At 37.4% G+C, this 13,023-nt stretch overlaps 2 protein-coding genes across 37 annotated transcripts in view; both read left to right on the top strand.

Moving 5' to 3' along the window:
• Nucleotides 1-13,023, top strand: part of LOC141299195 (protocadherin gamma-C5-like) — a 207,648-nt gene that overhangs the window by 149,297 nt on the left and 45,328 nt on the right. For 2 of the 36 annotated variants that reach the window (XM_073829547.1, XM_073829528.1), the window contains exon 1: nt 8,917-11,460. The exons of the other annotated variants lie outside the window; for them this stretch is intronic. In XM_073829547.1, the coding sequence (XP_073685648.1) occupies nt 9,064-11,460 (2,397 nt within the window). In that variant the 5' untranslated portion in view covers nt 8,917-9,063. Of the gene's footprint in view, nt 1-8,916; nt 11,461-13,023 lie in introns of those variants that run through there. 36 annotated transcript variants of the gene reach the window in all.
• pcdh1g18 (protocadherin 1 gamma 18) lies at nt 187-5,489 on the top strand. The gene is given in 4 exon segments (XM_073830163.1): nt 187-214; nt 1,617-1,758; nt 1,760-2,147; nt 3,675-5,489. Coding segments are annotated over 4 exon segments (2,373 nt in total).

Raw genomic sequence — 13,023 nt, 5'->3', positions numbered from 1 at the left:
TCTTTTTATTGTTCTGTGTTTCAAACATTGATATAATTTATCCACTATGTCCTCCACAACCCCCCCACCCCCTCTATGACTTATCACTTAAAGATTTATAAGTAATTATGAATATAACATTAGCTACCAATTAACAATAAAGGAACATTACAGTTTGCATGTTGGTTGCTTTCACTTTTGTATAAAATGTTGGCTTATACAGTGGCTCAAAAAAGTATTTGGACACTTAAGTCATAGTTAAAAATGTAAATGCATTATATAACAATATCAAAGCAACTGATAGAACTGAAGAAATATATAACAAATACACTGTACTTGTTTGCTTTTCATACTTGATCCTGTTCCCACAAGCTTATTTAAATAATGCTTTGATTTTTATTATTATTATTATTATTATTTTTAAATTGGTCAAAGTTTCCAATGACGTGTTGATGGCTTCTGATTTTGGTGCTAATTTCATTTTCATCTTTTTTGATCCTAGAGCTGCTTTTGATGTTGTTGATCACAGTATTTTACTTACCCATCAAGAAATAGTTTTTGGTGTGTTGGGTTTAAATCCTATTTTACTTACGATTCCCTGTTAATTTCTGTGAGTGGTTAGTCTGAGATTAGATCTGTATACTTGTTTTCCTCAGGGCTCAGTTTTAGGCCTTTTACTGTTTAATGTGTACTTGTCACCACTTGGCCATCTGTTGTGATTGTCTCGACTTTCACTTATATGCTGACGATATTCAAATCTATTTATACTCCAAATCTGGACTGTATTTCTGAGATTAAAACTTCCTCTTTCTGAACAGTGGTAAAACTGAAGTCATGCTTATTGGTTCCCGTCATCAAATTATTAAAGCTGTTTTTCTGTCTCTGTCTGCTGATAGCTCAGTTTTGGAGACTTGACGCCAGTCTTACATTTGATCATTTTGTACAGAGCACTGTTAAAGCATCCTTTTTACATCTCAGAAATATAGCAAAATTGCATCCGCTACATCTGTAGCTGAGAATTTGATCAATTTGTTTGTTGTTTCATATACTGCAATGCCCATTTTGCCAGAATTTCTAAATCTACACTTAATAAGTTTTAATATGTACAAAACTCAGCTGCCTAGAAGTTAGAAACAATTGAACAATTGTCTCAGAGTACAGTTCATTCTTTGACAGTAACCTCAGGAACTTTGACAGTAACCTCAGAAAGGTGGTGGTCATGTATGATAAGGATTTCACCGCTACATAATTTAGAATTGTTTGAAATGAAAGCTCTCTCCCAGTCTCCAAAATATTTAAGATCTTCCAGCTTGTGAAGCATTTGTCACAACTCTCTCTGCCCCCTCACACTCACGTATTTTTTACTTTGTGTCATGTTACATAACCCAACGCATACGCATCATATATAGGATATTTAACTTTTTTGTAAGTCCAGAATAGTATTTTTTTTTCCATTAAATGACTATTCTGTAGTGCTGTATTTGGACTCTAAGTGCCGCTGTTCAACCTATATTGTGTTTCTGGTGTGTGCTTTTATCCCTCCCTTTATCAAAACCAAAAGCAATGGCATAATTCAGACAGCATCAACAACTAGCATTGGATACTACATAACAGACAACCATCAGATTCGTCTCCAGGTTCCGTAAAACGGACTAAGACGCAATTTGCTGAGGAAATGCCAGTGGGCTCTTTTGTTGGAAATATTGTCTCGGACCTCGGGATTGAGGGGAAGAGATTATTTTCAGGAAAAGCGCGTGTTTTCACCGCAGACAGCAGTGAGATTGGACAAGGAGAACGGACATCTGGTTGTTAAGAACAAAATAGACAGAGAGGGGCTATGTGGAGAGATATCTGCCTGTAGTGTGAGTTTTGATGTAATTTTAGAAAATCCGATGGAGCTTTATCGAGTTACAGTTGACATACAGGACATAAATGACAACAGCCCCGTCTTTCCGAAATCTAATATCGAGCAAACAATCAGCGAATTAGCGGTTCTAGATGCGCGATTTCCATTAGAGAGCGCAATAGATCCGGACGTGGGAGTGAACACGTTACAGAAATATACTCTTCAACCCACCGATCATTTTAAGCTTAATGTTCAGAATGGCGCTGGTGGTAACAAAAACGTCGAGATGGTTCTTCATTCTCCTCTTCCCACATAGCAAACAGTCTTGGCCCAAATGTGGCCTCAAGCTGGCACTGCTGGCCTCATGTCGGCAATGGCATGTTCCCTTTCAGGCAGAGCTGGGCCATGTGTGTGGCAATGATGGCACAACGTGGATCACGGCAAACAGTATGAGGGCCGATTGTTGGTGGGAGGAGTGTGGCCCAGATCTGTCCAGTCATCATGTGGCCCATATCAGGCTTGTGACATGACAGCATATTATGTGACCCATATAAACAAGATAAACAAACTATTGCATGGTAATGGTTAAATGATCACAGAATATTCAGTGAAATGTAGGATTGTTTAAATGTCTTTGAAATGGCAAGACAAAACAGGATGAAACATTATCATTTAATAAGCATATCAGTAAATCAGTCAACTGCATTAAACTGAACTTAATCATAATTTAATTATATTTTATCTTATTCTCAGTATAAATAATCTTAAAATCCTTATAGAGAGAGAGTTTACAATGGGGCACATCATTTTATGAATATGCTGTCATGCACAAGCATTAAATAAAATGATTATAAAGGTATTTTATTTTTATTCAAATCCTAGATATCCATGTGATGCTTTGTGTGAGAAACGGATCCAAATTTAAACCATTCATCTGCGATATGTATCTCCCAGAGCCGTTGTTCTCTCCTTCCTCTGTAGCTATAGTAAAATTTGCCGTTAAGAAGTTTTACTACAAGTTTTACAGCAGCGATATCAAACGCTCATTGGCTCTCGCCAGTTTCGTCATAGATTGCGACATGCCGTGTCTCCGGTGATGCGTGTTTTGAATGAGAAACGCGCGAAATTACGGAGTATTCGGGATAGTATTTTCAGCGTTTAACAACTGAAATTATGCCCTGCTCCTCACACTTAACTATATTCCGCCAGAGAGGACTGCGACATATCGTCATTTGGACACGTTACTGTGGTACTGCTCTTTGACATTTCTGCAATAAATACTTGTGAATAATGCTACGTGTGTCTGTTACGTTTCTCTAATAGACTGTATACCTTATACACTCTGGTTAATTTGTTATTTATAAATAAGTAACATTTTTTAATGCAATACATTTTTTTTTATTGCAAAGTTAAATGATTTGTGAATTTAAAGGCTGATTCTATTCAGTTTAATGTACTTTATTGGCAAAGTTTGTGTGTACATTAAAACATAAAACTGAAAATGAATAATGGTGATTATAGTAATACACAATGCAGTGATATCAAATATTAAGATTCTGTATTGGGTCTGGGTTTTATAAGGCTCAGGTGTGGCCCAGATTTGGGGATTCTGGTATACCTAAGGCTGAGGATTGGTATCAATAATACAACCTGTTTTGGCCCAGCTCAGGGCCAGTTAAGGGTGATTAACTGGCTGAGATTCGGGCCGGTTATGGCCCATGTGTGTCCCTTGTCTTTTATCCAGTTTTGGACCACTTCAGGGCCGCCATTCTTTGCGGTACTTGGGCCGAGGGAAATGTAGTTGTGTGGCCCGGAGCTGGACCAGAAAACATTTGCTATGTGGGTTGAGAGAGAAAAGAAGCAGCATCATAATCTGATTCTAACCGCTTTAGATGGTGGAAAACCACAAAGGTCTGCGACTGTACAGATTAATATTATTGTTCTAGATGTCAATGACAACGCACCTGTATTTAGCCAGCCATCTTATAAAACATCAGTTGTTGAAAATGCTCCTAAAACTACAATTGTGACTAAAGTCAGTGCGACCGATGCTGGTGAGTCTAGTCACGCCATTCAATATAATTTTGAGCAAGCGACATATACTGTTAAAGCTTTGTTCTCCATCGATGCGGATTCTGGTGAGGTTAAAGTCATAGGTGATATAGATTATGAAAAACACAAACAGTTTACAGTCAAAGTCAAAGCTTCAGATCACGGAGGCTTGACAGACTCTAGTGAAATAATTATTGACGTCATTGATGTAAATGACAACACACCAAAAATTACAATAATGTCATTTTCCAGTGCAGTAGCTGAAGACGCAGCACCTGGAACTGTTATAGCAATGATAAATGTTCAAGATCTGGATTCAGGTGACAACAGTAAGATTACAAGTTCTATTGATATGAACTCTCCATTTAAAATCATATCATCATTAACTAATTATTATAACCTGGTGACAGACTCAGAATTAGACAGGGAGCAAACCGCAGAGTATAATATCACTATAACTGCTGTGGATGGGGGAAACCCACCTCTTTCAAGTAAAGAGATTTTGAATCTAAAGATATCAGATGTGAATGATCACGCACCTCAGTTTGAGCAGGAATCATATAATGCCTTCACAGCAGAAAATAATCCTCCATCTACAACAATACTGACTGTCAAAGCAGTTGACATGGACTGGGGGCCAAATGCGAAGGTTTCATATTTTCTTGTTGATGGAGATTTAAACGGAGCACCTTTGTCATCTTACATTTCAATAAATTCACAGAGCGGTGTGATCTATGCAGAAAAAATATTTGATTATGAACAGCTGAAATCATTCAAAATGCGAGTCAAAGCTCAAGATGGGGGCTCACCCCCTTTATTCAACAATGTGACTGTAAACATTATAATCTAAGATCAGAATGACAACGCTCCTCAAGTTTTGTATCCAGTACAGACTGGTGCTTCTGTGGTGGCTGAGATTGTGCCTCGTGCTGCAGATGTTGGATATCTGGTCACAAAAGTGGTGGCTGTTGATGTGGACTCTGGACAGAATGCCTGGCTCTCCTATAAACTACAGAAAGCTACAGACAGAGCGCTGTTTGAAGTGGGTTTACAGAATGGAGAAATAAGAACTGTGCGACGAGTGACTGATAAAGATGCGGTCAAACAAAAACTGACTGTTGTTGTGGAGGATAACGGACAGCCCTCTCGCTCAGCTGTGGTCTCCAATAACGTGGCTGTGGCTGACAGCTTTCCTGAAGTGATGTCTGAATTCACAGACTTCACACATGAAAAACACTACAATGACAATTTGACTTTTTATTTAATCTTGGCTCTTGCAGTGGTCTCCCTGCTCTTCATAGTCTCAATTATTTCAATCATTTCAGTGAAAATCTACAGATGGAAGCAGAATAAGCTATTTTATAAATCTGGGGCAAATCTACCTGTAATTCCATATTATCCTCCAGTCTACGCAGACGGCACATTACAGCATGTGTATAATTATGAAATGTGCGGGACCACTGATTCAAGAATGAGTGACATGAAGTTTGTCAGGCCCTACAGTCAGAACACACTGGTAAGCCAGAGTCGTTTTGGGACAGTTCAAAGAGAAAAGAAGGAGCAGGAGGTTGATGACCTGACTTTAGAGGTGAGACCTTGTTTAATGTTTTAAAATCATTTCATCAGGCTTCCACTGGATTCAAAAAGTAATGGAGACCAGAAAGTGTATATCTATAACATAGTGTTTTCATTTTGCTGTGTTTCAAACATTGATAAAAGTTATTCACTATTGTCCTTTAAAATTTATAATATTAATATAACATTAAAGAAACAGAACAGTTTGCATGTGCGTGTTAGTTACTTTCACATTTGTATTAAACATTAGCTTATAGAATGGCTCAAAGTATTTGGACATTTATAAGTCATATTTAAAAATGTAAATGCATTATATAACAATATCAAAGCAACTGGTATTTATTTCAAAGATATATATGATAAACACACTTTTCTTGTTTGCTTTTTATGTTAGATCCTGTTCCCATAAGCTTATTTATCATGCTTTGATATTTTGTGCTTTGTTATCTTCAGTATTATAAATGATTCATAGCAGATATTGGTTGTTCCAGCAGCAAAGACTGCTGCTATAAGTCCTGTTACCAAAAAAAAAAAAAAAAAAAAAGCCCTTGACAATATTCATTCCATTTCAAATCCTAAATTTTTGGCAAAAATACCTGAGCTTGTTGTTGTCTCTCGCTTGTGTAACCACCATACAATCAATAATTTCTTCTGACCTCTTCAGTCAGGTTTTCATCAAATTTCACAATACTGAAATGGCAGTGGTCAAAGTTAAAAATGATGTGTTCATGGTCTCTGATTTTGGTGCCATTTCCATACTCATCCTTCTTGATTTTAGAGCTGTTTTTGATTCTGTTGATCATAGTCTTTTACTTACCTGTCTTGAGTAAGTTTTTGGTCGGGAAACCCTTGGTTTAAATCCTATTTTAATGACCATTCCCTGTTAATTGCTGTGATTGGTTACAAGTCTGAGATAAGCTCTGTATACTGGTGTTCCTCAGGGCTCAGTTTTAGACCTTTTACTGTTTAATATTTACTTGTCACCACTTGGCCATCCATTGTGATCGCTTGGTCTCCACTTTCACTAATGTGTTGACTATACTCAAAACCTGGACTGTATTTCTGAAATAAAAAAACATGGAGGAGTAATAATTTCCTCTTTCTGAATAGTGGTAAAACCAAAGTCATGCTTATTGGTTCCCGGCGTCAATTTTTTAAAACCGATTTTCTGTCTCTGACTGTTAATGGCTCATTTTTGCAGACTAAAAGTAAAATGAGAAACTTTGAAGTTATCTTTGACACTAGTCTTACGTTTGATCATTTTGTACAGATCACTGTTAAAGCATCCTTTTCCATCTAAGAAATGTGGCAAAATTGCAGCCTATGCTGCATTTAGCATTTCTCTGTAGCTGAGAAGTTGATCAATTTGTTCGTTGTTTCATAGATTACGGCAATGCCCTTTTTGCCGGAATTTCTAAATTTACAAGCTGCAATATGTACAAAACTTGGCTGCCAGGAAGTTAAAAACAATTGAAAAAGTATCTCAGAGTACAGTTCATTCTGTGAAGAGCTCTAGCATTATTTGTTTGCTCCGTTTGTTTGCTCAGACATGATACTTCTAATATTTTTAAAATCAGGTTAATATTTAAAAGTAGATGGTATATAAACATAAAATATAAAGTTACTTAAATTGTGATGAATCAGATGATACACATTGTGTCACTGAATATTTACATTGACATGATTACAAAAATGACCTTTTTAGTTTATAGTTTTACACGGAATGGAGAAATGGAGAAATGAGAACTGTGCGACAAGTGACTGATAAAGATGTGGTCAAACAAAAACTGACTGTTGTTGTGGAAGACAACGGACAACCCTCTCGCTCAGCTGTGGTCTCTATTAACGTGGCTTTGGCTGACAGCTTTCCTGAAGTGCTGTCAGAGTTCACAGACTTTACACACGAAAAACAATATAATGACAATTTGACTTTTTATTTAATCTTTGCTCTTGCAGTGGTCTCCCTGCTCTTTATAGTCTCAATTATTTCAATCATTTCAGTGAAAATCTACAGATGGAGGCAGAATAAGCTATTTCATAAATCTGGGGCAAATCTACCTGTAATTCCATATTATCCTCCAGTCTACGCAGACGGCACATTACAGCATGTGTTTAATTATGAAATGTGCGGGACCACTGATTCAAGAATGAGTGACATGAAGTTTGTCAGGCCCTACAGTCAGAACACACTGGTGAGCCAGAGTCGTTTGGGGACAGTTCAGAGAGAAAAGAAGGAACAGGAGGTTGCTGACCTGACTTTAGAGGTGAGACCTTGTTTGATGTTTTAAAATCATCTTATCAGGCTTGGAACATGGAATATTGGAACATTTTGCTTTAATGTCTATTACTGAGTCAATTATGCAATTTTCTCAGCTTTATTCACTACAGGTTGAAGTTGTTTTGAAATATGTTTCTTCTCTCTAAAAGAAAAAAAAAACAGTAAAGAGTAGATAGTGATTGTGCATAAGTCACTCTCACAGTGGTTTTGTAGGTAATTGGTCTATACATTCTGCCGTTTTGGCTATATTAGTCCAGTGGAAGTACACTGGAAATGTATGTCTATTCATTCATTTTTAATTTAGGTGAATGTTTTGAAGATATGTTATATATCAAATTAGACAAGGGAATCTGTTTAATTAGTTATGTTCTGTGCCGTACATTTACTTGATTGCAAATCAAATGGTAAATCAGAAGTGAACTGCTTATTTTTCATAGATTATTATTATGATGATGTTATAAATTCTTTACACAATGTTACAAATGCAGCTGTCACCTCAGGAAGATGATGGTCATGTATGATTGTGATTTCACCACCGTTTGAAATGAAAGGGATAATCCTCTCAAAAATGAAAATTCTGTAATTATTTTGTTCACCCTCATGTAGTTTCCGAATCCATGTGATTCATTTTATTTTGTGGAACTTAAAAGAAGATATTTTGAGAAATCTCTGTCTCTTGTCTTTTTATACCCATACAATGAAAACCGATGGGCCCCAGTGTTATTTAGTTTCTAACATTGCTCAGAAAAATCTTCTTTCGCATTCCACAAAAGAGAAAATAATTATACAGGTTTGTTACCACATGAGGGTAAGTAAATTATTACAGAATTTCCATTTTGGGAGGAATATCTCTTTGATAATTAGTTAAACTAACTAGTTAAACTGTCTGCCCTGTTTAAGGTTCTCTGATTTTTAAGCATTTGTCACAGTCCTCTTTGACCTCTCAGACTTTGCTCGTTTAAAGTGTGGCATGCTATCAGAGTGCATAACCTTATATATGGGATGTTTTACTCTTTTTAAAGTTTAAGACCTTGATAGTATTTTCCCCCACAAAGTGACAATTTCGTAGTACTGTATTTGGACTCTAAGTGCCGCTGTTCAACATATTAAGCAAGTGTATGTTTCTATCCCTCCCCTAAACAAAACCCAAAGCAATGTCATAAATGTAGTCATCATCAACCGCTATCCTTGGATGCTACATAACATATAGCCAAATTACGGTCTCATTCGTCGCCAGTTTCTTTAAGGCACATGAAGACGCAGTTTGCTGGAAAAATATAATTAATTGCACATTTTGCTTTGAATGCTTCTGCTCGGTCTTTGTTGATCAAAAATGGAGTCGGGAGGAAAAGGCTGGCATTATGGGTCGCTATTCTTCTATACAGCGTGCGCTTTGGCTTTATATTCCCCTCGCGTGACCGGACAGATTCGTTATTCTATACCTGAGGAGATGCCAGTGGGCTCTTTTGTTGGAAATATTGTCTCGGACCTTGGGCTTGAGCCGAAGAGACTGATTTCAGGAAAAGCGCGTGTTTTCACCGCAGATAGCAGTGAGTACATTGGACTGGACAAGGAGAACGGGTATCTGGTTGTTAAGAATAAAATAGACAGAGAAGAGCTATGCGGCGAGATATCTGTCTGTAGTGTGAGTTTTGATGTAATTTTTGAGAATCCGATGGAGCTTTATCGAGTTACAGTTGACATACAGGACATAAATGATAACAGTCCTGTTTTCCCGAAATCTAGAATTGAGCAAGAAATCAGCGAATTAGCGGTTCTAGGTGCGCGATTTCCATTAGAGAGCGCAATAGATCCAGATGTGGGAGTGAACACGTTACAGAAATATACTCTTCAACCCACCGATCATTTTAAGCTTAATGTTCAGAATGGTGATGACGGTAGTAAAAATGTCGAGATGGTTCTTCATTCTCCTCTCGATAGAGAAAAGAAAAAGCATCATAATTTGATTCTGACGGCTTTCGATGGTGGAAAACCACAAAGGTCCGCAACTGTGCAGATTAATATTATTGTTCTAGATGTCAATGACAACGCGCCTGTGTTTAGTCAGTCGTCTTATAAAACATCAGTTGTCGAAAATGCTCCTAAAAGCACAGTCGTAACAAAAGTCAGTGCAACTGATGCTGACGAGTCTAGTCACGGTATTCAGTACTATTTTGAGCACGCGACATCTACGGTGAAAACGTTATTCTCTATCGATGCGGATTCTGGTGAGGTTAAAGTAATAGGTGATATAGATTACGAAAAACACAAGCAGTTTAAAATCAAAGTCAAAGCTAAAGATCAAGGAGGTCTGACAGACTCGAGTGAGATAATTATTGACGTCATTGACGTAAATGACAACGCACCAAAAATTACAATAATGTCATTTTCCAGTGCAGTAGCTGAAGACGCAACACCTGGAACTGTTATAGCAATGATAAATGTTCAAGATCTGGATTCAGGTGACAACAGTAAAATTAGATGTTCTATTGATATGAACTCTCCATTTAAAATCATATCATCATTAACTAATTATTACAACTTGGTGACAGACTCAGAATTAGACAGGGAACAAACAGCAGAGTATAATATCACTATCACTGCTGTAGATGGGGGAAACCCACCTCTTTCAAGTAAAGAGATTTTGAATCTAAAGATATCCGATGTGAATGATCATGCACCTCAGTTTGAGCAGGAATCATATAATGCCTTCATAGCTGAAAATAACCCTCCTTCTACAACTATTCTGTCTGTCAAAGCAGTCGACATGGACTGGGGGCCAAATGCGAAGGTTTCATATTTTCTTATTGATGGAAATTTAAATGGAGCACCTCTGGCATCTTATATTTCAATAAATTCAGAGAGCGGTGTGATCTATGCAGAAAAGTTGTTTGATTATGAACAGCTGAAATCATTTAAAATGCAAGTCAAAGCTCAAGATGGGGGATCACCCCCTTTATCCAACAACGTGACTGTAAACATTATAATCCAAGATCAGAATGACAACGCTCCTCAGGTTCTGTATCCAGTACAGACCAGTGCTTCTGTGGTGGCTGAGATTGTGCCTCGTGCTGCAGATGTTGGATATCTGGTCACAAAAGTGGTTGCTGTTGATGTGGACTCTGGACAGAATGCCTGGCTCTCCTATAAACTACAGAAAGCTACAGACAGAGCGCTGTTTGAAGTGGGTTTACAGAATGGAGAAATAAGAACTGTGCGACAAGTGACTGATAAAGATGCGGTCAAGCAAAAACTGACTGTTGTTGTTGAGGATAACGGACAGCCCTCTCGCTCAGCTGTGGTCTCCATTAACGTGGCTGTGGCTGACAGCTTTCCTGAAGTGCTGTCAGAGTTCACAGACTTCACACATGAAAAACAATACAATGACAATTTGACTTTTTATTTAATCTTGGCTCTTGCAGTGGTCTCCCTGCTTTTCATAGTCTCAATTATTTCAATAATTTCAGTGAAAATCTACAGATGGAGGCAGAATAAGTTATTTTATAAATCTGGGGCAAATCTACCTGTAATTCCATATTATCCTCCAGTCTACGCAGACGGCACATTACAGCATGTGTATAATTATGAAATGTGCGGGACCACTGATTCAAGAATGAGTGACATAAAGTTTGTCAGGCCCTACAGTCAAAACACACTGGTAAGCCAGAGTCGTCTGGGGACAGTTCAAAGAGAAAAGAAGGAGCAGGAGGTTGATGACCTGACTTTAGAGGTGAGACTCTCATAAGTGCTCATTGCAGCAGCAATAGATTAAAGCTTGAAATGCTGCACTCTGCTTTTAGTTGTTTTTTGAAGATAAGTTAGCAGAGGTTGATATGTATATATTTTTTTGTTTTGAGAAACTAGACTACTAGTTCAGTTTCTCAATAATGTCACAATATTGGTGTACAGTGAACTCTATTCCACCCACAAACACCCACACACACTCTGCTACTCTGAGTTGACACTCATTTTCTCTCTTTCTCAGGCTTTTATGAAGAGATGATGTAACATTTATTTAAATATATAGCAATACATACAATACAAATTAATTACAACACATTTTTAACAAGTTTTGTGGCCACTTCAATACAAAATTAATACAACATTTATGTACAGTTGTCCAGGCTTTAGCTGGATTTGCCATAATAATTGCTTCAATGGTTGCTCCTTTTTATACTTTTCCCTGTGCAGGTGATTCCATGGGGCTGCAGTTATAGATCAGTATGGCAGAGTTCTGTAATACTCTAAATGTTCTTCTGTTATTTTTTGTGTTGTGGTTTCTACAAGTTTAAAACATTAAGATGTTTTCTAGAAGGCATTGGTTGATGCAGAGGATATCCAATACTCAATTTACTGCTTGAATTTTCTTTCCCTCTATTTCAGTCAAGTCTCTCTGTCCCTCAATGCTGAATAGAAACCCTGCACAGTGAGCTCTTGTGTGCTAGATTGAGACATGCTCGCCCCACACTGCTACAAATTGTCTTTATACAGAGAGAAAAAACAAACAAACAGGGAATTACAAACCCTTGCTTATATCCTTGTCTAAACAGTTACTTATCTCCTATGGAGAGTAAAGGACTGAATGGGCTATTCGTCTGATGCTTTCTGTTTTGCTTTCAATACCATAATTGTGTATTTAATGCCTCCAAATTTTAAATCATCTTCCTTAATCCTCTTTCAAGATGAGCATTATAGTTTAATTTTACTGTTATTACAGCTGCTGGAGGTCTAGATGTAGGTTCTGCAATAAACTCTTACAGAAGCTGGGAGTGGCTTCTCTGCAGTGAGCTTGCAGTCAGATGTCTGTAACACCATTCAACATCAAATGTGTGTCACAACTGAAGCATTAATCCTGTCTCTAAGGACCACTGCGCAGTTATCATAAATATTACATTTTATATTCAAAAAAATAAAAACAATCCCTTTCTGTGTCATTTGCCATATGGCAAAAGTTTTAGCCTCAATGATTTTAAAATGGTGGGGAAACAAAATACAGAAGAGTGAACTAACATAGTAATTTGTTTATCATATTGAGCTTCTTCCCTTGTAAAATGGTGTCCTCACATTACTAACAACTATTTAGTACATGAAGTGATCAGTGCAAATGTACTATTATGAATTTTGTATCAAATTAGAAGCGTAGGATTAATGTGAGTAAAGCTCAGACAGCACATGAGATCTGTGCTGGTGTTTTTGAGAATGCTGACTCTCAGCCAGGGGGGAAGGAGGGGCCTTTTTTCTCTGCAGTGAGATTCTTTGTCCTGGATTTGCCTCCTCAAAGCTGTGTGTGTCT

Source organism: Garra rufa, chromosome 23 (assembly GCF_049309525.1).
Source record: "Garra rufa chromosome 23, GarRuf1.0, whole genome shotgun sequence".
NCBI classification, from domain to species: domain Eukaryota; kingdom Metazoa; phylum Chordata; class Actinopteri; order Cypriniformes; family Cyprinidae; genus Garra; species Garra rufa.
Note: the sequence above shows the minus strand (reverse complement) of the source record. Positions and strands in the feature narration are given on the sequence as shown.